Here is a 27554-nt window from a genome sequence, read left to right on the forward strand (position 1 = left end):
TGCTTTGACAGCTTTGTTGTCACAGTTGTCCGTTCAGAGATATTTGACTTATAAGTTCCGATACTCGTCAGTTCATCTTACTGCTATTGGAGGCTGGACCACCCTCCAATAGCAGTAAAACTAATGTCGTTGGATAGGTCTTGTCAATAGGAATAACTTTTGCTTTGACAGCTTTGTTGTCACAGTTGTCCGTTCAGAGATATTTGACTTATAAGTTCCGATACTCGTCAGTTCATCTTACTGCTATTGGAGGCTGGACCACCCTCCAATAGCATTAAGACTAACATTGTTGGATAGGTCTTGTCAATAGGAATAACTTTTGCTCTGACAGCTTTGTTGTCACAGTTGTCCGTTCAGAGATATTTGACTTATAAGTTCCGATACTCGTCAGTTCATCTTACTGCTATTGGAGGATGGACCACCCTCCAATAGCAGTAAGACTAATGTCGTTGGATAGGTCTTGTCAATAGGACCATCCATATCAAGACCTATCCAACGACATTAGTTTTACTGCTATTGGAGGGTGGTCCAGCCTCCAATAGCAGTAAGATGAACTGACGAGTATTGGAACTTATAAGTCAAATATCTCTGAACGGACAACTGTGACAACAAAGCTGTCAGAGCAAAAGTTATTCCTATTGATAAGACCTATCAACGACATTAGTTTTACTGCTATTGGAGGGTGGTCCAGCCTCCAATAGCAGTAAGATGAACTGACGAGTATCGGAACTTATAAGTCAAATATCTCTGAACGGACAACTATGACAACAAAGCTGTCAAAGCAAAAGTTATTCCTATTGACAAGACCTATCCAACAATGTTAGTCTTAATGCTATTGGAGGGTGGTCCAGCCTCCAATAGCAGTAAGATGAACTGACGAGTATCGGAACTTATAAGCGGACAACTATGACAACAAAGCTGTCAAAGCAATTAAGTTATTCCTATTGACAAGACCTATCCAACGATGTTAGTCTTAATGCTATTGGAGGGTGGTCCATCCTCCAATAGCAGTAAGATGAACTGACGAGTATCGGACCTTATAAGTCAAATATCTCTGAACGGACAACTGTGACAACAAAGCTGTCAAAGCAAAAGTTATTCCTATTGACAAGACCTATCCAACGACATTAGTCTTACTGCTATTGGAGGGTGGTCCATCCTCCAATAGCAGTAAGATGAACTGACGAGTATCGGAACTTATAAGTCAAATATCTCTGAACGGACAACTATGACAACAAAGCTGTCAAAGCAAAAGTTATTCCTATTGACAAGACCTATCTAACGATGTTAGTCTTATTGCTATTGGAGGGTGGTCCAGCCTCCAATAGCAGTAAGATGAACTGACGAGTATCGGAACTTATAATTCATATATCTCTGAACGGACAACTGTGACAACAAAGCTGTCAAAGCAAAAGTTATTCCTATTGACAAGACCTATCCAACGATATTAGTCTTATTGCTATTGGAGGGTGGTCCAGCCTCCAATAGCAGTAAGATGAACTGACGAGTATCGGATCTTATAAGTCAAATATCTCTGAACGGACAACTGTGACAACAAAGCTGTCATAGCAAAAGTTATTCCTATTGACAAGACCTATCCAACGATGTTAGTCTTAATGCTATTGGAGGGTGGTCCCAATCTGCCCATTGTCATTTGTCATTTTCAGGTTCGCTTCCCGCGGAAGCTGTTGTAATAGCTAATGTAATTTTTGAGATGGACAAATTATTCGATTGTCTCAACAGTGATTCACCAGATCTGCGCCGTGGAAAATGCCACTCAACAAATATGACCGCAAAAACTCCACATTTACAACTATTTTCGAAAATGAAGGAGTTCTTTCAAACAATGACATTTGTTGGTTGTCCACGAACGCCTCCATTTCAAATAGGCTGAGTTTGGACGTTAAATGGAGTAGAGCTTATATTTAAAAAACTTGTTAAAGACCACAATGTGAGAAGTTTAGCAACGAGAAGATTGCAGCAAGATCCCCTCGAGAATTTGTTTGGTTGCATTCGGGGCAACTGTGGATCCAATACAAATCCAACTACGGGACAATTTGTTGATGGACTTAAAACTGCTATATTGAGCAGATTAGCCCATATTGGCACGACAGGCAATTGCGAAATTGACAACAATGTGATCATAAACAATTTCGACAAGTTATTATCACAGTCCCCTACTCAGCCGAGAGCGACAGAAGGATCTGGGGAAATAACGCTAGACTACACTGAATTGTCTGCGTTAAGTGATAAAATGTTGATGACAATAATGCGGAAGCACAAGAATGCGCTTACGTTAGTGGATTTTTAATTAAAAAAATCCTGAGGGAAGACTGCAGCCATTGCAAAAAAGTGTTTATCGCCACAGAATCGTCAGATTTACATAGATTTGTGGAATGCAAAGCATACAATGAATTAAAAAATAGTTTAAATTACGCAAACAAAGAATTCATTGTTTGTGTTGAATCTTGTGCAACCATTATAAATAGCTTCTTAAAAAAATCAGGCCACGAAGGTAATTTGAAAAAAACAATGATAGATGCAATGAAAAAAAGTATTGATTTTGATTTTATCAATAAATGCTCATTGCACAGAGATCAAAACTTATGTAATTTAATTGATAGTATCTTTATAATATGTGTGAAAAGATTTTGTGTTGTCCAAAATAGACAATATTTAGATGAAGCATCAGCATCTGCACTGAAACGAAAAATGAGGATAATTGTTCATAAGTAAATGTTACTTTCTAAACTAACATTTACTTATGAACAATTTGTTTGTTTTGTATTAGTAGTATTAATTATTATGGACTTATTATGATTGATTATGATTATGATTATTTTGGACTTAGAAAATATGTTCTTTCTCATGTAAGTGAATTTGTAATTCTTTTTGAGAAATAAATGTCTTAAACCGTAACAATTATCCTCATTTTTCGTTTCGGTTCAGTTTAGAACTAACTATTAATGTAGTATAATTATAGCTTTGTTTATATAATTTAGTTAAGATTAAGTCGTTTTCATTTATCTCCTGTAATTATAACTTCATTATGCTATTTTATGTTTCTAGTTTATATAAGACTTATCTTAGTTAATTTTTAATCCCCTGACAATGTTATACATTATAATATAAAAAAATCATATAACATTTATTGTTTTTTTTTTTGCAATACTTACCTATTTCCTCGCAACAAATAAAAAATGTATTGAGTTCTTATACAGGGTTATTGGTAAGTAGACCGGATCCTTTCAGGAGGTGATAGAGGAAGGCATTTCCAGTTGATTGAACCCTATAATGCATTATCCGAAACTTAACCATTTCTAAGATATTTAATATTTAAGGTTTTTTAAATTTTTTGCCAAAATTTTATGTTTAAAACCGAAAATAAAAAAAACTAGCCATATTTCAATAACTTTTTTGGTTGTTTTGCAGAAGTAACACGTTAATTAACTAATCAAAATAATCAAGTTTGCATTATTTGACTAAAATTAGACCCAATACCTCAAAATATTTAAACATTTTTAAAAAATATTGCGAACGTAAAAACAAATAAGTTAAATTGAAAAATAATGTCATATGACAATTTTTTGTGCACTTTAGCTAAAAAACATTGTTAACTTATAAGCTTTCAAATAAGATATTTCAATATCAAATCGATTTAGGTATCACCAAGATAATTTAAGACAAATATGGCGCTAGTTGTTGAGACATATATATATATATTTTGTATGAAGTTGAATTTCTTCTCGCTAGAGTAAATGTGTTCTGTGTGTTAACCAGTAGGTCAGTCAGAGTCAGTGTCCTCGGCTGCGCACTCGGTCAGTGCAGCTATCAATTGCAAAATCATCCACTTTTCGGCAACACTTATTGTAACAGCTAAATTGTGATTCTCAAAAATATCCCCATGTTATGAGTAGTAGTAGCAATAGGATTAATTAAATTATTAAACTGGATGCTGGTGTAAAATTCATTTATTCTTACATAATTATATATGTATCGACAGAGTTACAGAAAACAAATCTTCTAATAAAATATAGGGAATTCCTTCTTATTAACTAAATTTTGTTTATAGGGTTTGGTCCACATTCGTAGCATTTTCGTGTATTATTATTTACCTATCTCATAAATATTATGATCATGATACACGCGGAGGTCATACAACCGACTTGCGATAATAGGCGCGATGAGATAAGTTACAAATATTAAATATTCAAACTTAAATAAAATTAAGATCCGGAGTCTGATAACGTCGTCGTGCACATCAATTTGTAGAAGCTTATTGTCACCTTCACGATCTGTAATGATACGTTACCCAATTTAATGTTAATACAGGTTGTCTGCAAACCCGCATCACTGCATTTATGTTTCGGCGTGGTCAAGTCAAAGAAACATAATGAATGCAGCGACACGACCGCTGGATAGTTTAACAGAACACGTTCGTTGTGATCATATTGAGATATAAGAGATACGAGGGCGGGTCAATAAGTCCGTGACTTTTATAATTTCCCGCCACTTAACTGAAAGAACAACATTGCTCCTGTCAACAGGCAACTGTCAGTTGACATCTGTCAAAATTTGGACCAGTTACGTCACTTGGTTTGTGTTTTACACCCGTTCTTAGCAACTACCGCGTGATTTAAAAACATAATGGAAAAACCTGAATTTCGTGTGCTCACTAAGCATGATTTTATGCGGAAAAAAACCATCACTGAAACCAAGGCTAAGCTTGATAAAGATTATGGGGACTCTGCACCATCAATATCTATGGTAAAAAGTGGTTTACTGAATTCCGTTCTGGCCGTACAAGTACGGAAGATGCCGGACGTCCATGGCACCCAGTTGAGGTCTCTACACCTGAAATTATTGAACAAATTCACGACATGGTGTTGGCCGATCGGAGATTGAAAGTGAGAGGGATAGTGGAAGCCACAGGGATATCACGTGGCTCAGTGGTTTCAATTTTGAATGATCACTTGGGTATGAAAAAGCTTTCCGCAAGATCACAAACGCAACCGAATGACAACTTCGCAGAGGAGTGTTTGGCGTAGTTCAACCGAAATTCGGACGAGTTTTTGCGCCGTTTTGTAACCGTGGATGAAACGTGGATCCACCACAACACACCAGAGACCAAACAGCAGTCTAAACAGTGGGTTTCTCGGGGTGAATCGGCGCCAAAGAAGGCCAAGGTGGGTATTTTGATGACTTCGAGAAACCTCATTTTTTGGAAGGCATAAAAAAATTGCAGAAACGTTGGACAAAGTGTATAGTGCTCAAAGGAGACTACGTTAAAAAAAATTTTTATCCAAAAACCAGTATTTTCTTCAAAAAGTCACGGACTTATTGACCGGCCCTCGTAGTATAGATATTGTTGGTTAACAGTAACAACGATGTTAACTTATTCATTATTATCGATAGTATTGCTCTTCAATATTGAAAAGACTATCGATAGTTTTGTGCTATCGATAGTAAAATACACTTATTACATCGATAGTTTATTCATATATATACTATACGGCTGGTTGACTGATGGTATATATGTATAAAAGAATAAGACACGTAAGCGACAAATAATGATCATGTACCTAATTTATCTATGTAATAAAATATTAAAGTTGCAACATAAATATGTTAATACTGACCTGGATAAAAGTAACAACAGTCACTTCATTAAAAGGGCCAGCATTAAAAACAAGTTTCCTATTGACCGTAGAGGACATGATGTAGACAAGTCGACGAATTTCAGGGCTCTTATCCACCCAGTCAGAGTCATACACCGCCGCGCTTATATTTTCGCTCTAAAGTAAAACACATATTTATAGACCCAATATAATTCTTTCTAAAAATTTCTTCATAAAGTATGAACTAACCGAAAAAATTCCGTTATTATGTCACTTAACTTTTTGATTAGTTGGTTGTTGGTAGAAAATGATCTTAACATTAAGCCCAGCTTTTCTGCATTTATTATAAATTATTTGTGCAATAAAGAATTAAATAAATGAATTAGTTGCTACTGAAATGTAAAATATTCTTTAGCAGGCTATGGAAAGAGCTATTGCTTGGCGTGTCACTTCTGGTAGAATACTAGAATAGCTAATGGCAATACCTCTTTAATATTGAATACCTACTGATTGTATTGCAATAGCAGAGTACCTAAATGGTTTTGAAGTTCAACAATCGATCGCAAAACTATCGATTAATTGCCAACACTAGTTACACGTGTGTAGTATAGAAAACATTTTCTTAGGTTATTTAACTAGAAGTATACCGTCGCCGAGTTAAAAAAAATGTTGACGCTTGTCGTAAGACTCTTGAGGTAATTCAATAGGTGGTTTACCGAATCAGTATCATCTTGTTAGCTGTGTTAGAAACTAATAAATTCAGGTGAACCGCCTATGCCATTGCCTATCGCCAAGGGTCAATAATTTTCGCTATTCGGTCTGAACATAGAAAACCAACTTTCATCAAAATCAACTTAAACATACTTATACTTCGATCGACATGGAACCCAGAAAGATTAACAGCCGGCTGAGAATTTGGAAAGAAAAAGATCCCAAGAATCTAAAACCAACCCCGTCAGCACCAGAAGATCCCTATAAAACTCCGATAAACTTCTCTATTCGCTATCTTATAGAAATTGAAGGCCTTCTCAGTCGAGAGGAAGAAAGTACTCGTAATTGGATACTCAAGATTTCTGTCAGTATGATCGGAGCACTGACTCATGGTCTCAACCTGACCCCCCACTTAATCATGCATTTGGGGATGGAACTGGAGAAGTATATAACCCCAAAGGCCATCCACCTGGAAGCGACCTCGTTTGGGACTGGTCCTCGCTTAAGGGCGCAGGGCGAATATAAAGCCTTTACATGCTTTGCATCAGCCTGCACCGCTAACAACTACGTGAGGAAGATGTCGGAGTACTCCATTCTAAGTGGATTGAACGACACTCACGCTTTCTTTCTTTCATGACTGCGAGCCTGCATGTCGCCAACTTCCATCTTAATTTTGAGAGATGAGGCTTTGCTTTCTGGATTTCACCAAATCACGAGTGTGAATCCTCAACTACTAACAGAACCACCTCTGATTATCCCAGGAGTCAGAGAGTCCAACCCTACAACAATATTTAGACTAATTCTTTTGAATCAGACAGGCAACAGGGAGGGCTCTAAAAGACCCACTCGAGAACTAAAAGATAAACTTTCTGCCAGAAAATCTATGGACATGGGTAGTAAAATATCCTGTCCTTGCCTTGAGAAAACTGCTACTAGCTCAGAAGACCCGAAACTGAGCTCCTCAGCCAGAGGTATAGAGGAGCACTCTACACAAGAAGACACCAAAAGACACAGGTTTCCTGTCCTTCATCATAAAAAATCCCATGCTACAGCCCTCTGGGAAGATTCGGATTACCAGAAAAAGAAAACATATTTGATGTGTGTTACTAACAATGAAACTATTTTTTGTGGCTAGTGCGGCTATATAAATAATAATTTTTAATTTCTTACCTGGTACATAACTAGATGTCCGTGCCAATAGTAATAAAATGCTTCCATCATTAAGGCTATAACTAGCACTTGTGAAGCAATTTTGGATGATTTTTGGAGCTATATAAAACAAAGAAAGATTACATACGATGGTAATTATAATAAATTTTAAATATAATCTGTTACTTGTAGGATTTTTATTACTATGCCTCTGTTTTTTCTACCTTCGTACCTAGGGCGCCACCTCTAGTTAGAAGTTAGTCTAGTTAGAAACCTGGTATTTTATATAAATATATAATAATTTAACATATAAAAAAACCTGTTTATACAAGTTACAGCTATACGAAAAAAAATACTTACATTAGCCAAACTAAACAGTATGAGGCTCATATTAATAGAAGCTATCAGTAAGTATATAAAAAGAATAGGCGACATTATTTTGTTTAACCTTTTTTGAGTACTGAAAATAAAATAAAAACTATGAAATTATTCCTAAACAAAAACAGCTGGTATCAAAATTAGCGCAAACATACAAAAGTATATCGGTGTATCGTTTGTAACATGCAATTAAATTACGATACTGCTCCTCTTCACTATCCGTGTCCAGCGCTCGTCGAAACATCTCGCTTAATACTTCTATCTGTCCGGCCATGGCTATCATTGTCGATACACATAATATATCGAAGACATTCAAATATGTAGCAGTGAAAAACGAATAGAAAAACTGCACTACTATGTATGGGTAAACATTCCACCTTCCTGTGGCAGGTTCCGTAGGCCAGAGCAAATAAAAAGTAATGTAGGTCGGATCTATTTCGTGCAATGTTTCAATTTGATAAATGACCATCAATAAATTTTCCCCGTAATTGAAAACCCACGTTCCGTAGCTAGCGATGAGCCAACCCCATGTGACAAAATTTCCGTACTTTCTAAATCTGTCCACAATGGGCTTCAAATGTTCGTCTTCTAGTTGCTCAAGCTCCATTTCAGATAACCAATTGAAAGTTTCCATCCACTTTGGCAAGTTATAAAAATAAAGTGCCATCTTAATCAGTCCGAGGTGGAAAAATCCCGTTTGAAATAAGTTTAAGAAAAAATGAGCGATGCGATTAGAAAATAGCATGTACAGAACCTGACTCATGAAAGTGATAAATAGGCAAAATGGCATGATGTAATGAACTTTCTTAAGTTTCCATAGCCCAATAATCTTTAAAAATACAATGGCTAATCCCATAGAAGGGTATTTGGGATCTGTAAAATAAGCAGCCACGGAGGCCACAAATAATTTCATACTTTTAATTTTTATAATGCGACAACGGGCCAACTGAATATTGTTACTAAATATAACAAAATGATAGAATGTTCATTATATATAGGTATATACGGTTTTAATTAGTCATGAATTTGTAATAGCTTAATAATTATAGAATATATAATATAAAAAAATATCGCAAAATTTGTTGGTAAGCTTAATATTTAATTTTTTAAAAAACGTCAATATTTGTTTAATTCCAAGGATAAACGAAAAAACCAAATAATTTTCTTAAAAAGCCAAAAAAATAATTGTTTGATATTTTTTTCCTATTTAACCTTTTTTTTTAACTAGAAGTGTAAATTTGAACTTTATTATTTAATAATGTTTTTATTAAATTAGTAGTACGAGAAAGACTCAATTAAGTAACCTAACGTGAAAGACTCAATTAAGAGAAAGTTAGGGGGAGAAGGGAAGGGAGGGGTTGGGAAGGGAACGGAAGGGGAGAGGAGGGGATATGTTTGAGGAGGACGAGAGGGGAGCCTTTTACGGGAAATCCTCTGAAGGTGAAGCGAAGCTCGCGGGCATTAGCTAGTTACTAAATAATAAACAGTTAAATATTCTTCGGTTACATCGTGTAAGGTCGACAAGATGGAGAAATATTAAAAACTTTATTTAACAATATGAGCAGCAATGACCTTACGATTAATAATATAAATAAAAAAAAAACAATATCAATTTAGTGCTATGGTGAAATTTATTTATTTTTACAAGTAAAATCGAATAAGTTCTCGAAATCGTAGCTCTATTAAAAGTCCACGCCGCACTTAACTCTTAGTTTCATTTGTATAATTTCCGTGCATAATTTTGACGACGAAATCGTATAGTGTTTAGTGACCCTGACTGCTTTTCCGAAGTTTTGCCCGGGTTACATTTCCGGCCGGGTGTACAACAATATATCTGGAATTAAATAGTAATTTCTGTGCGTTCATTAATTAAAAAAGTCATATCAACAAACACAAACAATACTTCATGGACTCATAGTCTCATGTGTGTTGCGGGCTTACCTACTAGCTTATTGACATGCACATTTTACAAACTTGAATAAAATTATGAGCCGGAATCCGACAAGGTTGTCGTACACATCAATTTGTAGAAGCTTATAGTGACTTTCACGATCTGAAACAAAACGTTCACACAGGTTTGCGAATATTATTGATATTGTTGAAAGATAGACTTTTGGCCAGCTCTAGAAAGCTCATAACCAATTATATTTGCTGACTTTTACGACAGTTTCATTTATTTATACTGACCTGGATAAAAGTAACAACAGTCACTTCATTAAAAGGGCCAGCGTTATAAACAAGTTTCCTGTTGACCGTGGAGGACATGATGTAGACAAGTCGGCGAATTTCAGGACTCTTATCCACCCAGTCAGAGTCATACACCGCCGCGCTTATACTCTCACTCTGAAGAAAAATGCTTATTTATGGATGAAGTCACTTAACAATAATAATATTTACTATATGAACAACAGACATGAAATGATGCTGAGTCACCCTCTTTCGACTAACTATACCACCACGTCTGCAACTTTCTGCACACCCCGGGCAGTCGACGACTGAAGCTAATCAAGTGGCTACCACGGTAAAAATCCCTAGTCAGTCCAGCACTAGTGTTTGTCACCGACACCCTTAAGAAGAAAACAACAGTGGTGGTCATCTGGGGTAGGGCGCATTAAAAATGTCCCGCAGCTGCCTCTACACGGTGTCGCTATCGACGTAGATAAATACGGCGCTGTGATTGGTGTAACGCGCATTATACGATTTTATCGACGTCGATAACGATTCCGTGTCGTAATCACATTGATTACACAACATAGATTCGATCCGGAGCATTTATTACCTGATACAGAACTTGATGTCCGTGCCAATAGTAATAAAAAGCTTCAACCATTAGTGCTATGACAAGCACTTGGGATGCAATTTTGGAGGATTTTTGGAGCTATAAACACAAAAACAAGGTTTGCTTCGTCAATAACAATAAAAATGCAATAATAATGTATAGGTAGAACAAATAGTACAAGAATATGTATGTGCTGCAGTCATCTGGTTGAATCCACAATTTAACCTTTAAAACTGTATGGACACAAAGATTTGAAAATAAATTTTATTATTATTATTATGTTGTGTCTTTACCATCTCGGGACCATGGGGTCCCGGGCATTTTGAAGGCGTCTTCTTCTTCTTCTGGTGCCGTCTCCTATCGAAGGTTGGCAATCATCCTGCTGATTTCCGTCTTGGAGGCCGCCGCACGGAACAAAACAGCTCAGCTCAGCTGGAACCACTGGCGTAGATTTTGCAGCCATGATGTCATTGGCCGCCCAGGCCTCCTCCTGCCTTGTATTTTCCCCTGGGTTATTACTTGGAGGAGTTCGTATTTGGGGTTTCGTATTATGTGGCCGAAGTATTCCAGCTTGCGTCTTTTTATGGTATTTAGTACCTCTGTGCCTTTTTTATTTAATCTTTGAAGGACTGTTACATTCCGAACCTTCTGGACCCACAATATTTTGAGCATTCTCCGGTAAACCCACATCTCAAACGCTTCAAGGCGCTTGGCCATTCTCTCGGTGAGTGTCCAGGCTTCAGCTCCATATAGAAGGACGGAGAATACGTAGCATTTTGCTATACGCGTGCGTAGATTGAGGTTCAAGTTACGGTCACAGAGGACTTTTTCCATTTTTCGGAAGGCGCTACGAGCTTGTTAGATTCGGCATTTAATTTCGAGACTGTGATCTCCTTTGTCGTTGACTATAACACCCAGGTATTTGCATCGGCTCACTCTTTCAAGGTCTGTACCTTCAATGTTAATGGAGGAGTTTGGCTGTGGTCCTCGGCTTACTACCATGTATTTGGTCTTTTTGGCATTGATGTTGATGCCGTATGACACACTTGCTACGGTGACGATATCCACGAGTTTCTGCAAGCTTTGCCTGGTTTCAGCTATTAATATGGTGTCATCGGCATATCTGATATTGTTGATGACATGGCCGTTAACTGAGACACCCTCTGTGACATCTGACAGAGCCGCTGAAAATATGGCTTCGGCTTATATATTGAAGAGCAACGGTGAGAGGATGCAGACCTGTCGCACACCTCATTATTATTTGTATTTCAACGTCAGTCGAAACGCGGTCATCAACTCTCACGTTGGCCTTTTGTTGACAATATAAATTCTTGACTATTTGAAGGTCTTTACTATCAATTCCCACCGACTTCAGGGTTTCAAAAAGTTTATCATGCCTGACTCGGTCGAAGGCCTTCTCATAATCAATGAAGCAGATGTGTAACTCGCGATTTACGTCAAAGCACCGCTGTACAGGCATTTGATATCCAAAAAGAGGGTCACGTGTTCCTAGACCTGCTCGAAATCCGAATTGAGTCTTAGATAGTATAGCTTCGCATTTAGGATAAATCCTTTTATGTATTATCTTAAGGAATATTTGGAAGGCGTGCATGGGGCCAAAGCCAACATGTAGAGGCCCGTTTGACAACATTAATATATATGACTAACCGACGATTTTCCCTGTGAAAACTATAGAAGTAAACTCTAGGAAAACAACCATCACAGCACCACCACAAGCAACTCCTAAAGAAACAGCAACACATCAGCTGTTGGATTGTGGAGAAAAAGGAGAAGCTAGACTAAGACTCCGAAGCGTGGCTCTGTTCATAGACGGAAGCAGTGAAAGACTCGGCATCAGCTTCTGTATCTCAGGGGCGCGAAAGAGCGTGGCCATATCACCCGGCCTAGCCTCTCTCCTAAATGGGAGCACATCGAAGGCTACCATGAAGCGTAAAGCCTACGACGCATTGCCAGTAACCCTAGTGGGAAATCAGCCCTGCAGACTAGTGCGATGGCGTAACAAGACCATCGCACTATTCGAGTGGGCCGACGACACCCCGTTCGTTCAGGCATGCTCATGGCTCAGTAAGCTTGGAGAGATAGCGCTAGACAGTAACGTCCCCAGGATAATAAGCGTAGACGCAATGGTGATCGAGTATAGGAAAGGCGAAATTGTTGACCAGCTGGGTTGCTTAAAAGCCTCAAAACATCATGAAATAGTGGTGTACGAGGACAGAGGCGAAGATCTAAGCTTTCTCAAAGGTCATATACTTGCGAGGGACATTGACAACTGCCACCAACAAGCCGAATACTTGGTCACCGGATCTGAACGCCTACAGGAGAGGATGACCGCTGGGGCTGTCGCCGCTTCAGAACAACGGAACATGGAAAGGAGGATGCACAATTTAACATCGCAAGGGCGTGTCCAAGGGTTCCTCCAGGCTTTTAAAGCAGCTGCCTCAAGCCTTATAGGAAAACCACAGAGGACACCCGAGAGGCGCCAAATCTCCAGAGAACCTAAAACTGGAAAAAGGCTTGCCCAGAGGAAAATTACTCGAGCGGATATGGGCCAGGTGGTCCCACCGAAGCTGAAAACAGCTACCACCTCAAACGACCATCTAGAGAATGCCGCCATCGAATTTATGGCAATTACAACCGCCACAAAGCAGGTAAATCTCTTGTCCTGCAAAACGATCATGCAGACCTACAGGCAAGAGAACGAAAGCCGGCTAAAAGTTTTACTCGAGGAGGCCGAAGCCTGCATATACGATAACAGTAGTTGCCAAGTCCTCAGAGGCAAAATGACTGGAGCGTATATGGCGGCTTATAGCGAGGAATGCGGATTCGTGCCCTGGGAACGCAACATCCCGAAACTCACTCTCCCACACAACAACCAAATGGTGGTCGTAGCTCAGTGTACCAGGATTATGCTAGAGGACAAAATCCTAGCAAAAGCGGAAACCATTAACGCTACCTGGAATAGCTGGACGATGCCCACCATCGCTTGGGTGAACGGGGTACCTGGATGTGGGAAGACAACCTGGGTGGTAAATAACTTCGATGTGAGCAAAGACACCATTATCACCACGACAACTGAGGCGGCCGTCGATATACGAAACAGGCTAGCGCATAGGATCGGGGACATGGTTAGAACTAGGGTACGTACGATGGCATCAGTCCTAGTAAACGGCTTTAGAGAACAGGTCGGATGCCAATGCCTGATAATTGACGAGGCCCTGATGAACCATTTCGGGGCAATCGTAATTGCCGCCCGCCTGTCCCGTGCCAGTGATATTGCTCTAATCGGAGACATCAACCAGCTACCGTACATAGACAGAGAGAACCTATTCGAACTAAGGTACAGTCGCCCAACACTGGTAGCAAACATCACCCAGGAGCTGTTGTGCTCATACAGAAACCCCATGGATGTTGCATACGCCCTAAGAGAAGTATACTCAGGCATATACGCAGCCACAACGCGTATCCAATCCCTGCAGCTGAAAAGGTTTACAGACGCAGCAATTCCAAAATCCCAAACCAACACTCTATTCCTGACGCATACACAGGAAGAAAAAGAGACCCTGACCAGCCAAGGGTTTGGAGAAGGAACGGGATCACGCGTCTTAACCATACACGAAGCACAGGGATTGACGTACGAATCCGTCATTATCATAAAAACAAAAGATAAAATAAAGTTGCACGATAGCATACCTCACGCAGTAGTGGCGCTGTCGAGGCACACCTCCGCCTGCACCTACTATGCGGATGACACCGAGGACGCTATCGGCAACCTCGCTAAAACGGCAATAACAGCACCGAAGAAACGGATCCTCGAGTACAACCTAAAGATGGCAATAAAAAATCGGGACAAAGAGGTCGTTGCCCAGCAATCAAGGCTTTTGGCAACGCAAAATGGAGCGGAATAGGAGAATTTTGATTTTAATTTTATATTGACGGCCAAACCGTATTGCATGTATTTTATAGTTTTGTTATGTATAGTATATAGCATGTATTGTATAGTTTTGATATGTAGGTATTGTATAGTATATCATGAATTAATATTATCTGTATAAGAACTAACCAATAAAATTAAGATAGTTTTAAGAACACTGTCACACATTAACACAAGGCAAAACAACAGCGATGACAAAAGGAGTGTGTGGCCACTGACAGGCGTCTGTTAAGTTCTCTGAAGACAGCTGACACTGGCCCTACCCTTCAAATGTTTGTTGCCATTATAATTGTAAGTGTGACTGTGTGAAACAAAGAAAAAAAAAAAAAAAAGAAAAAAAAAAAAAAAAAAAACAAGTAATGCACAACTGGGGGTTTTTAGTCGGTTAAAGGCCGACACTACCTGGGTCCCCTTCCCAGGTGTCTGTGTAGATTTTCCTCCAGGAGTGCAAAAAAAAAAAAAAATATTAATAATATATAGGTATATATATATAAAAGATAAAATATATATATTATAAGCTTCCACATTGAGTAGTGAGTAGTTAAAAGATGAAGACAAAAAACAACCAAACTCTCACAATATATTGATCTCTCAAAAAGGCACGGACATAAAGTCTGTGGAGTGATAATAAAATCTTTAAAAAAAAAAAAAAAAAAAAAAAAAAACTCTAGGAAAATCCCCGGTTAGTCCAGGACTATTGTAGGATATGGAGAAAACTAATACAGGGTGGAATGGGGATCTGAATGGACTGGGTATCTGGGACTATGGCCCCTGCCTGGACCTATATGTTCCACATACGGATAAAAAAGCAGGGGGTGACTCGCACACACATTAGATGGGCTCCCCAAAAGAGTCGCTAGCACATTACAGTGACGTAGCAACAAGGGTTCAACATGGCATCAGGTGCTGAGGGTGGAGAGGTATATACCAAGGCTCTCAGAGCAATCGCGGATGCCGGTCAAGACTCCTACTAACACTTACTGGATATACTTCCTTCCTCCGTGCAAAATGCTCTAGCGGTACACCACTCAAGCCAGCCAATAAAGGCAAGCAAGAGGTGGGAGATCCTGTTCCTCATCAGTGTTCACTATGGACAACCAATAATAATAATAATAAGGCGGCAGGGCAGCTTGTGGCGAGCTGTTGGGCATTAGCGACCCCACCCACCCGATGCCGGGGAGAACCCCTGTTCCTCATCTCTGGCTTGCCTTTATTGGTTGTCCAGAGTGAACACTGACGAGGAACAGGATCTCCCGCCTCTTGCTTGCCAATGAAGGCAAGCAAGAGGTGGGAGATCCTGTTCCTCCTCCTGGCTTGAGTGGTGTACCGCTAGAGCAGCAATGCTCGAGGAAGGATGTATTACCCAGTAAGGTGCTTGTAGGGATCTTGACCGATAACGCGATTGTCCTGAGAGCCGTGGAATACCTCTCCATCCTAGCACCTCATGCCATGTTGCCCCCTTGTTGCTACGTCACTGGAATGTGCTAGCGACTGTTTTGGGGGGCCCATTTACTGTGTGTGCGAGTCACCCCCTGCCTTTTTATCCGTGTGTGAAACATATAGGTCAGGCAGGGGCCATAGTCCTTCCATAGTCAAAGTTACCCAGTCCATTTAGCACCCCCTTCCATAACCCTATATTAGTTTTCTCCATATCCTACAATAGTCCTGCACTAACCGGGGGTTTTCCTTGGGTTTACTTCTATAGTTAATACAGGGAAAATCGTCGGTTGGTGTCACATTTCATATAGATTAATGTTGTCAAACGGGCATCTACGTGTTGGCTTCGGCCCCATGCACGCCTTCCAAATGCCCGGGACCCCATGGTCCCGTGATGGTAACGACTCAACATAATAATAATAATAATAGTAACACGTAACAAAGTTTAGTTCATTTGTGAGAATTTAGGCTTTGTACAGTCTATGGTCACTCTAATCAAACATGACAAAATCCCATTCAATATAATGCTAAATGCCGTCCATGTAACGTACAATACGTTACATTCAACAACTTGACGAGTTGTCCTTTAGTCATACAATTGAATGTCGTTATCATAAAAGCGAAAAATATTAAATCAAATAGCGGATTCAACCAGACTGCGACCTATACATAGCAATAAAATAGATAAATTAATTCACAATAAATAAGTCGAATAAAAATATAGTTTATAACAGACCAGAAAAAAAACTTACGTTTGCCAAACTAAACAGTATGAGGCTCATATTTATAGAGGCAATCAGCAAGTACATAAACAGAACTGGCGACATAACACTGTTTAGTTTTTTTTGAGTACTAGAAAAAAATAAGTAATATAAGAATCTGACTAAATTGGCTATTTAAATCAATTGACTAAAATAAAGCGTAACCTACAAAAGTATGTCGGCGTAGCGTTTGTAACAGGTAATTAAATTACGATACTGCTCCTCTTCACTATCCGTGTCCAGCGCTCGTCGAAACATCTCGCTTAATACTTCTATCTGTCCGGCCATGGCTATCATTGTCGATACACACAGGACATCAAAGACATTTAAATATGTTACGGTGAAAAACGAATACAGAAACTGCACTACTATGTATGGGTAAACATTCCACCTCCCTGTGGCAGGTTCTGTAGGCCAGAGCAAATAAAAAGTAATGTAGGTCGGATCTATTTCGTGCAATGTTTCAATTTGCACAATGACCATCAATAAGTTTTCCCCGTAATTAAAAACCCATGTTCCGTAGCTAGCAATGAGCCAGGCCCACGTGACAGAGTTTCCGTACTTGGTAAATCTGTCCACGATGGGCTTCAAATATTCCTCTTCCTGTTGCTGAAGCTCCATTTCCGATAGCCAGTTGAAAGTTTCCATCCACTTTGGCAAATTATAAAAATAAAGTGCCATCTTTATGAGCCCCAGGTGGAAAAATCCCGTTTGAAACAAGTTAACGAAAAAATGAACGATTCGAGGGGAAAAAAGCATGTACAAAATCTGGCTCATGCAAGTAATGAATAGGCAAAATGGTATGATGTAATGAACTCTCCTCAGCTTCCATAGCCCAACAGTTTTCAAAAATACGATGGCTAGTCCCATGGAAGGGTATTTGGGATCTGTAAAATACGCAGCCACAGAAGCCGCAAATGATTTCATGATTGGTATTTTTCTATTTAAAATAAAAGATCTGATAACCACACCACTCCGACTATACTTTTTAAATAGAACACCGACATGGACATGGAAAATACCGTGCGTGGTGAACCTTCACATTTTATAATTAGTTGTTTAGCACCGATATTTACTTTCATTTAAATACTGTTTTAATGCCTCATTAAGCGACTATTCATAATTATTTCATAACTTATATATTTTACTCGTGTTGCTACTTATTAGTAATTAATTATCAATGAATTATTTAGGTTACTTAGGGTATGGTATGATTCGCTGAAGCTCAGAAGGAATATAATAGATATTTGTTTAAAGATATTTGCACTCGGGTCTTGGGTGTAATGTTGATCTTTATATTTAATTTCTATCTATCTATGTATTTGTGTAGATATATCAGCTGTCCGATACCCATAACACAGGCTCTGCCTAGCGTGGAGTCGGATGGCCGTGTGTGAGATGTCTCCACATATTATTATTATTATTAATATAAGGAATATGGCAGTGCAAAGTGTATTCTGAGTGTCATAAAACATAAAGTGGACTGCTCGGATTTGCTCCATAAAAGTCTCGTGTTTTTTGCTGGCAATTGTTAGATGAGAGCAAGAATAAAAGTAAGTATTGGGAAGCTGATAAAGAATACATGAAGACATGGCCATGTATGATAGGTCCTTTTACCCGATAGTCTACCCTCAGTCCGCGGGACTGTGGGCGACAGGCTGCGGGGATTCGGTGGGGGGAAGGCAGACACCGGGGCTTCTACCACTTAACAGATCCTCTATGTGTAATATATATATTATTAATTCTGCAAATATATATTTATATTATAAATATGTATAAGTATAATCCAAAAATATGTATGTGTAAATATTAGAATATAGGTTGTTACTTTTGTATACAGTCATAAATTTATCACGCCCAAGAAGCCAGAACCAGCACCAAAGAAAAAAGTATAGGCTTGTCCAGAATGCTCAGAAATCTATAAAAATCTAATTGTAGAAGGCTGGATCGAGTGTACTTCTTGCAGAAACTGGTGGCATGTGAAGTGCACAGACTATGGGGGTCTTGGTCACTGCACATGTGACGTTTGTAAAGGCGGGATCAGACGGTTAATTTTTCGTTTATTTGACTTTCATTCGGCATCTTTCATTCAAAATGATACGTGTGAACACAAAATGAAACAAGAGTGCCGAATGAATTCATTAATGAAACGATCCAACAATGTTTGATTTTGGCATTCGCATCTTTCATTCCTACTCCGAATGAAAGAAAAGTGAACAGTCCGCACACAGAATGAACGTTCACTCGCATTTTGCCATTTTGTCTCGGCTGAGGTCGTGCTACCTACCTCCTCTGTAGTTCCGAGACGCACGACCTCACCCGATGACATATTATTGAAAATAATAAATGAACGTTCATTTCTTGGTCATTCCCACTTTGTCGTGTGAACATGGAATGAAAAGAAAATGAACCGTTCCCTCGACTGAATATTCACTCGAGTGAACCGTCTGATCGCGCCTTAAGTGATGCACACTCTTGGACACCTGGCTCTGTAGCACAGGTCGCTAGTAAGACGTGACAAAAGTTCTCCGTCGCGCTCGCTTTTGAGGCTGCGCGATGTGAGTGAGCGCAATGCAAAACTCATGTCACGTCTTAAATGCACCCCGTAGGTACTAGCCCTTCTGCTTGCGTACTCTTGTCCTCACTGCTAGTTCAAGAGTGCTGAGTACTACTGAGGGTCTGATATTTTCCTTAATAGTTTCTAAAGTTATTACTAAAAAGTTGATTATTATAATTATTTTTGTTACTGAGATACCTAGTGCCAATAAATAAAGTCTTATTTTGTTATTGTATGTCGTGGTAAATTTTCTATGCAAAACGCCCTGACCATTGGCAGTAAGTTTGCGTATACCTATGAGTTGTCCAATAATGTGTGAGTTTGACCGTCAACATTAATAACAAACCGGCTCTTTACTTTGCTCATTAACACTTTCACATAGTTTCTTGGATACGCAAGCTTACGCCCCTAATGTAATTCGGTATATATCTGAAGAATTGTATTAGCCCACCTATATCTTTTTCAGATGAGAGGAATAAACTTCGTAATGATCATAATCATAAAAAATACCAAGCAGTGGGGAATAGATAACCGAACCTACCACTGAGACTAGAAAAGAGATGCGATATATATATGCAATTGTAGATAGTCTAATTTTGTTATTGCACGACGTGGAAAATTTTCCATGCAAAACGCCCTAATTTTTAGCAGTAAGTTTGCGTATACCTATGAGTTATCCAATAATGTGTGACCAGTGTATGGATAACCACCATTACGCTTTATTTTTGGATACGCAATCTTACGCCCCTAATAATGTTATAAAGTATCTGAAGAATTATATCAGTCCACCTATACATTTTTCAAATGAGAGGAATAAACTTTTACCAAACAGTGGGAGGTGTGGTATTTTTAAAGATTGTTCCCACCAAAAGTTTTTCTTTCGTCCACTGCCTACAGGCACCAGATAAGCGCCTAAGGGCATACGACATGAGGTTGCAGATCGAAATAAAAACCCAAAAACAGAATATAATGGGGAATGACGGAATGAGTGTCTTGGACCAAACTCAACGAACTACTACAAATTTTAATACAATCGAGAAGCATGACAAATGAGCAGACCACAAGGCATTTTCGGAGAAGCGCGGTCAAGTTTAGAGCCCTGCCTCACTATATAGGCGCCATGACGATGTCGCCAGCAGCTGCATCTAAGCAGTTAGTATTGAAACGTATGGAGCCTCCCTAATTTAGCGACGACAGTGTGGTATAGTGGCCAAGTGAGGTTGTTCCATACATTTCGTCCTAGTGCGGCCAAATCCCGTGACCGCCGTCTCGGATAAGAACATGATTAATATTATGTACCTACCTAATCTGAAAGAAAAAAATATATGAAAAACCACAACAAATTTGTACAATTACTTATATTTATAAAAGAAGGGAGATACAAAATGTAATCTCCAATCACAATAATCATATAAACAGTAAATATTATATTTAGCTTAAATACCATACAATACCTAGTGAAAGCAAAATATAAAAGTAATGAAACTAATTAACGATTAAAGAAAATGTTCCGTGGAATTGTACAAATGCTTTATAAACATTCTTTAAATTTCCATAATTAGATTACCTTTATCTCCCAAGGATATTGTAACGATAACATCAGCTAACGATAGGTACATATATATCATTATATTTATAATAGAAAAATCACGGTCATACTACAAAAACTGGACAACTATAATGAACGTGATGAAAAAGATAAAAGTTTTAGTCACAAAAATAAATTCGGATTGAAATAAGAAAGGAATGTAACTTAGTTTTTAAAATGCAATAACTACATTTAAGAATTAAATTTACTTGGACCGATATAACTTAAGGCATATTCACGTCTAAGCAATATCAACTAATTAAATGAAATAGCGCTGGCGATGGCGCGCGAAACTGAGTTTAGCTGCGGATGTCATAAGACCACAGCAGAAGGCTAGCAACAAATGTTTTACATCGCGCAGCCTCAAGACCGAGCGCGACGGAGAACTTTTGGCATGTCTTTAATGCGCCTCGTGCTAGCTCTTCAGGTGATAGTTCGTAGTTCCTATATATTTCCAATATTCTATGGAAGTGACGTCGAACGACATGGGTGCCAATTTGCCAAATGAATCTCATGGAAATAAATAGAAACTAGAAGCCTCGTTGCGAGATCGCGCGTCGCCTCGTCAGTTACCTGGTTGCACCTTAAGTTCCAATTTCTCCATAGTCGGTTACCTAACCGACAGGGACAGGGATTGATTTATAAATTAAACTTCATCTACATATAAAATTCATGACAGATGTGTCAAAAGTCAACCACTACTCCCTGGTTATGCTCTAACCGACTATAGAGAAATTGGCACTAAGTATGGCTCTGTATTGTTGCCGAGAACTATAGTGATATTGCTTAAGGCTGAATATAGCTTTAGCACCAATAAACCTTTGTATGTAGGCGTGTAGGTACATTTTTAACATATTATAAATAAATAAACGAACATTTCCGATTTCAGTAAAGATATTTAACTGGTTAGTACTGCCACAATAGCAGAATTAATTTCATTTTTCAGATGATATGTTAACGAAGAATGGTGAAAGACTTTTTAGTTCTAGTTGCTATTAAACAATCAAATAAAGAAACTTAGGTAAATAAATATTTTTCAGTAACAAATCTATCAATAGTTTATATTATAATTTTCAAACAACTTTAAACTTAAATGTCTAAAGTATGGAATGGCAGTAAATCCCACTATTACTGGTTTAGTTTTTTAAACATATTCTTGAAAAGTTTAGTAAGTAGTAATTGTGTACCTAGGGTATTATGTACAAATAAAAAATTATTTATCCTGAACCCCAATACAAGTCGTAACATTTATAAAATTATAAATGATTTATACATAGAAATAAAGTTTTAACAACAATGTAATATTTAAATATCACAAATTAAAAACAAGAGTTATTAACCATATACCATCATTTTTAATTTGATTGATACTTAACTTTAAATAATAATTTGAATACTATAAACATTAACTTTAAGAGAAAAATAATTTGAATTTATCAACATAATTAAGTACCAAACATTTAGCCAAAAATATACCAAAAGTTGTTTATAATATATTTAAAAAAAAAATTATCTTCAAATTATAAAAAAATTTTTTTTTTAAAGATGTGCCTCCTGTACCAGACTAGGTTTGAATCAAATCCTTAAAACTGCAGAATGAAAGGGTGGATGGTATTCAGGAATGAATTGGTCACTACTACCATATCACATTATCAGCCCACTCAGGTAATCCCAACTTACCACATTAATTTATTATTTTTATCAGGGTGGAGTACCAGGTTCCACCTAGGTAGGTATTTAGTCTTAGTTCTTAACAATGGCGAGACTAGATACTTATTTATAAGTAGTCATAAATTTGTAAGTATATTAACTATGGCTCGTAGTAATGGCCAAACCCAACTGTGGTTTTAGAAAATCTGAACTGAACAAAAACACTTAGGGCCACTTGCAGAAACATATTAAATCTAGATTTAGTGTCAAATCTCGATTTAGTGTCAAATTTTATATGGGCTGACGTTTCTTAAATCGACATTTGACACTAAATCTAGATTTAATTTGTTGGTGCAAGGGGCCCTTAGGGCCACTTGCAGAAACATATTAAATCTAGATTTAGTGTCAAATCTCGATTTAGTGTCAAATTTTATATGGGCTGACGTTTCTTAAATCGTGATTTGACACTAAATCTAGATTTAGTGTTAAATCTCGATTTAGTGTCAAATTTTATATGGATTGACGTTTCTTAAATCGAGATTTGACACTTAATCTAGATTTAAATGTTTGTGCAAGTGGCCCTTAGTCATTATATCAATAGACTGGGATTAATAAAATATGCTACAATATTATCTAGTACAGAAGGCCAGCTTTATTTAAATGTGGGTTATGTGCAATAGTCGTACCTAGTACCGTCTAGCGTCTACTTCCTGGGTTGTTGGATATTCACATTGGGTTTCATGTTGATGTGCGCTGGAGGTTTGGGGCTGTGAGCCACCTTGGCTGCCTCTGGTGTGAAATCAGCATTACCTGGAAATCAAGTCCATGTTAGCAAGCATATGGAACCTATGTACATATCGCCTTATGTTATAACTTATCATCCTAAGCTGGGCCGATTTGCTACCATTGGTTTATGTTAACCCTTAATTGGGCATATTAATGATTATTAATTCCACAAAGTGGCACACATAGCTGAGCACACCTGATTATGAAGGTCCCGACAGTAGAAATATGTCAAATAAAAATAATTTGCCGCTGGAAGCCAGATAAATGATATTGGAAAAGAGACGTCTGCGAAGAAAGTGGCATAGTAGTAGACACCCAGAGGACAAAAAGGCCCTGAACAAAGCAGCTGCTGAGTTGAAGAAGTTCTTGGCTGAGGCTGAAAATGACACACTGCAAAGGCGATTGGAGTTATTAAATGCTACTTCCAAAAATGAACACTCCCTGTAGAAAACTGTAAAGTCTTCACAGAGACCACAGCTGATTGAGTACCCATTAAAACGCCCAGATGGTATGTGGGCCAAAACTGATGAAGAAAGAGCGGAAGCATTTGGAGCCTTCCTTAAAAATGTATTAACTTCTAACACAGACACTGCAGACAATGCCTTTGAAGAGGAAGTTAAATCCTTCTTACAAAGTGACCTACAAGCTAAGCCCACAGATCAAAAGTTGCACACCTCGAGAGCTAAAGGGAATCATAAGAGAACTACAGCTGAAAAAGGCACCAGGATACGACCTCATCACTGCTGAAGTCCTACAGCAACTCCCAACAAAAGTGCTTGTCTTTCTGACAACATGTTAAGGATTGGATACTTTTCTAAACAGTGGAAAGTCTCTCAAATAACGATGATCCTGAAAGCTGGAAAACCACCCCATCAAACCTCATCATATCGACCAATCAGCCTTCTGCCCTTGTTATCGAAATTATTCGAAAAAGTCATCAGTCGACGACTTAGCGTCAATTCACACGTACCACAACCACACCACGTCGCAGCGACAAATTGTGGTCAAGCTGTGGTTACGTGTGAATTGTGTGACAGCGGCGTGGCAGCGACAAAATGTCGATGTGGTTGCGTTGTCGCTGTCATTGCGATGTGGTAACCACGTCGTCGTGTGCAGTTAATACAGAAAACAGGTTGCCGCGGTGCCGCCGCCGCGTGGCGGCGTTGCCGTTGCGATGTGGTTGCGTTGTGGTTCCGATGTGGTTGCGATGTGGTTGCCATGTGGTCGTATTACACAGGTGGTCGATAACAATGGCAAAATGTGGCACGTGTGAATTGGATTATTCATTGTCAATACAAAATATACGCCCGACCACATCGCGTGGTTGTGGCTGTGGTGTGGTTGTGGTACGTCTGAATTGACCCTTAACCGATGGCTCGAGGAAAACAGGATAATACCACAGCACCAGTTTGGCTTTAGAATGAAGCACTCTACAATTGAACAGGTACACAGAGTATGCAATCACATCAGGCACACCCTAGAAAGCAAAGAGTACTGTTCAGGAGTATTCCTTGACGTGCAACAAGCGTTCGATAAGGTCTGGCATGCTGGACACCTATACAAATTAAAATTATGGCTTCCTCACAATTGGTTTCAACTGCTGAAATCCTACATAGAAGATCGCATTTTTTATGTGAAGATAAATGAGGGAACGTCATCTTTTCATGAGGTAAAGGCTGGAGTACCACAAGGGTCAGTACTGGGTCCATCACTGTACCTAATTTATACTTCTGACGTCCCAGAATCAGGAAATATTCTAACTGCCACATTTGCAGATGATATTGCCATCCTGGCATCGGACAAAGACCCCGTATCAGCCTCAAAAACTGTACAAAGTCATCTTGACCAGGTCCATAACTGGATGAAAAGATGGAAGATCAAGGCAAGTGCAGCCAAATCCAACCACATCACCTTCACTCTTAGACGTGACAACTGTCCTCCTGTAAAACTCGGTGGTGAAGTCCTGCCGCATCAGACGGTCGTCAAATACCTAGGATTCCATTTGGACAGGAAGCAGATCTGGAAATCTCACATTCATAAGAAGAGAGACGAGCTGAACCAAAAGTATCGGTCACTGTCATGGTTACTTGGGAGACAGTGAAAACTATCAGTGAAAAATAAACTGCTTATCTACAAGGCTGTATTAAAACCTGTCTGGACCTATGGAATACAACTGTGGGGATCAGCAAAAACCTCCAACATCACAATAATGCAGCGGTTCCAAAACACTCAAAACAGTGTTCTAAAAACCATAGCCCATGCACCATGGTTCACTAAAATTGATGAGGTCCATGAATACTTATAAATGCCCACTGTTAAAGCGGAAGTGGAAAACCTGTCAAGAGCCTACAGAGATAGGATTGCTGATCACCCCAACAAGCTGGCTACTGACCTCACCAGTTGTATTCCAATAAGAAGGTTGAAAAGAAAGCACATTTGAGACGGTCTAGGACCAATTGAATAAGAAGGCAACCCAACGATGGGAGGGAGTGCCTAAAACGCCATAAAAACACTCCAAACAACTGCTTATGGTCACTCAAGACCGATTGCATGTTACAATGCCTACAAAAAAAAAAAAAGAAAAGTACAATGTATACCATCGCTCTTACGGTGAAGGAAAATATCGTGAGGAAACCTGCATATGTAGATTTAGCACATCTAGATATGTGAACCCACCAACATACATTGTACTTAAATTCAGAAAAGAACTCATTGGTACATGTCAGCGCCGGGATTCGAACCCGCATCTCTGGTGTGAGAAGCGGGCGCTTACCCGACTGAACTACCACCGCTCAATAAATATGATAATAAAATACTTCTTTAATTCTTTAAATGTATACCATTGCTCTTATGGTGAAAGAAAACATCGTGAGAAAACCTGCACATCTAGATATGTGAACCCACCAACTCGCAGTGGACCAGCATGGTGGGAAATGGTCCAAGCTTAGGAAGGCAGTTTAGACCTTGAGGATGTGCACAAAGGTTCCACTCGAGAGAGCCAGGTGCAGGTACTTACACCCCCACAGATAATAGAATAGAATGTTATGCTCTATGAAACCATGTATTCATAAAGCCCAAGTACAGTTGTAGGTCTAATGTGTAGTCTCTCACTAGAACTATTCGGGATAGTCAGATATGTTAGGGCAGAATTCTTCGAGAATTGAAATTGAGAGTTTTTGTGTTTAAATTAATGCTTGCACACCGAATGTCTTACAAAACTCTCCAAAACAAAGTGATGAGGTACATTTGTGTATATGTAGGTGTTCATCATGATAAGCTAATTATTATGATTGAATTCAGTGCCTAATCTTCTACAATTGAATGAATTCAGTGCCTAATCTTCTACATATAAATTCTTAATATTCTTTATTTGTACACACACATTACTTGAATACACACCTCTATTAGGAGCTCCGGCAATAGAGATGGGGTTGGTTGGCACGGCAGACGGGCCACCAAGGTTAGTCAGGTCTTCAGAGCCTTCCTTAGTAGCCGTGTGAGGTCCTTTGTGCTGGGTGATCCTCATGCCACCAGCTTTGACTGTGAATGGGTTAGGTATAATATTAAATTGCTTGTTATCTCTGGTCGTTTTTGATTAACTCTTATTTAAGTTTGTTTTTCAAGCCAATGTGTCTGATATTCGGGCCGTGATGGAGAATCATTAAAAATCTGTATTTCATTAAACATTTAGGGTTATCTATCTGGGCACAATCGCACATTCATTACACAACGACATACCTACGATACGCCATTACAAAATTTACAAAACATGCGTTCAAGGGCAAGCAGCCGTTACCCGATTTATAGGATAATAGGTATTTTATTAAAAATCGAGAGTTCACTCAGTCTTTTAGATAAATATTTATACAATAAGATGCTACTAAAACGCACGAAGTAGAAAAGTTACATATTGCAAGATTTGAACAAATGGATCAAACAAAGGACTTGTCTACTAAATAAAAACAAAGGAGCATCGAAGTAGGATTTATGTAGGAATGTCCAATGTTTCCAACATACCTGCTGGCGGATGACCTGCAAGCTTTTGCGATGTTTCTTCAGTCGAAGACATTTTAAGTTTCTTGAAACACAGGTGACACAAATGTTTATCGATAAGATATGCAGCAAACACTGAAAAATAAAGTCAACGTGTTCAATTGGACTTGACAACAAAACGATGACAAGGCGAAC

At 38.7% G+C, this 27554-nt stretch overlaps 3 protein-coding genes across 4 annotated transcripts; all 3 read right to left on the reverse strand.

Annotated features, from left to right (window-relative positions):
• Window positions 1–3953: 3953 nt before the first annotated feature.
• LOC119691742 (odorant receptor Or2-like) lies at window positions 3954–8978 on the reverse strand. Of its 2 annotated transcripts, XM_038109874.2 has the most exons (5): window positions 8012–8978; window positions 7839–7938; window positions 7500–7598; window positions 5640–5795; window positions 3954–4295 (listed from the first exon to the last, which is right to left on the reverse strand). In XM_038109874.2, exons 1-5 carry the CDS (start codon window positions 8767–8769, stop codon window positions 4227–4229), a joined length of 1182 nt encoding a protein of 393 aa, XP_037965802.2. In that variant the 5' UTR covers window positions 8770–8978; the 3' UTR covers window positions 3954–4226. The 2 variants fall into 2 exon arrangements, with proteins under 2 accessions (XP_037965802.2, XP_048484362.1); XM_048628405.1 differs by having other exon boundaries at window positions 7839–8149.
• Window positions 8979–9049: 71 nt separating this feature from the next.
• Window positions 9050–18564, reverse strand: LOC119691743 (odorant receptor Or2). Its single transcript, XM_038109875.2, has 5 exons — window positions 16955–18564; window positions 16777–16876; window positions 10636–10734; window positions 10044–10199; window positions 9050–9909 (listed from the first exon to the last, which is right to left on the reverse strand). The coding sequence occupies exons 1-5, from the start codon at window positions 17710–17712 to the stop codon at window positions 9841–9843; spliced, it is 1182 nt and encodes a 393-aa protein (XP_037965803.1). The 5' UTR covers window positions 17713–18564; the 3' UTR covers window positions 9050–9840.
• A 4645-nt stretch (window positions 18565–23209) lies between these two features.
• On the reverse strand, window positions 23210–27542 carry LOC105391750 (death-associated protein 1). The gene is made up of 3 exons (XM_011563292.3): window positions 27384–27542; window positions 26766–26906; window positions 23210–23390 (listed from the first exon to the last, which is right to left on the reverse strand). The coding sequence occupies exons 1-3, from the start codon at window positions 27433–27435 to the stop codon at window positions 23284–23286; spliced, it is 300 nt and encodes a 99-aa protein (XP_011561594.1). The 5' UTR covers window positions 27436–27542; the 3' UTR covers window positions 23210–23283.
• Window positions 27543–27554: the final 12 nt, after the last annotated feature.

Source organism: Plutella xylostella, chromosome 20 (assembly GCF_932276165.1).
Source record: "Plutella xylostella chromosome 20, ilPluXylo3.1, whole genome shotgun sequence".
NCBI classification, from domain to species: Eukaryota; Metazoa; Arthropoda; class Insecta; order Lepidoptera; family Plutellidae; genus Plutella; species Plutella xylostella.

Coding starts and splice junctions, on each gene's coding strand:
- LOC119691742 (XM_038109874.2), bottom strand. CDS start 8,769: ATGAAATTATTTGTGGCCTCCGTGGCTGCTTATTTTACAGATCCCAAA. Junction 7,939..8,011: donor CGATACACCGATATACTTTT/GTATGTTTGCGC, acceptor TTTTATTTTCAG/TACTCAAAAAAGGTTAAACA. Junction 4,296..5,639: donor CTGTTGTTACTTTTATCCAG/GTCAGTATTAAC, acceptor GTATCATTACAG/ATCGTGAAGGTGACAATAAG.
- LOC119691743 (XM_038109875.2), bottom strand. CDS start 17,712: ATGAAATCATTTGCGGCTTCTGTGGCTGCGTATTTTACAGATCCCAAA. Junction 10,735..16,776: donor TACTGTTTAGTTTGGCAAAC/GTAAGTTTTTTT, acceptor TTGTGTTTATAG/CTCCAAAAATCCTCCAAAAT. Junction 9,910..10,043: donor CTGTTGTTACTTTTATCCAG/GTCAGTATAAAT, acceptor GTTTTGTTTCAG/ATCGTGAAAGTCACTATAAG.
- LOC105391750 (XM_011563292.3), bottom strand. CDS start 27,435: ATGTCTTCGACTGAAGAAACATCGCAAAAGCTTGCAGGTCATCCGCCA. Junction 26,907..27,383: donor TGCAGGTCATCCGCCAGCAG/GTATGTTGGAAA, acceptor ACCCATTCACAG/TCAAAGCTGGTGGCATGAGG. Junction 23,391..26,765: donor TGCCGGAGCTCCTAATAGAG/GTGTGTATTCAA, acceptor CTTGATTTCCAG/GTAATGCTGATTTCACACCA.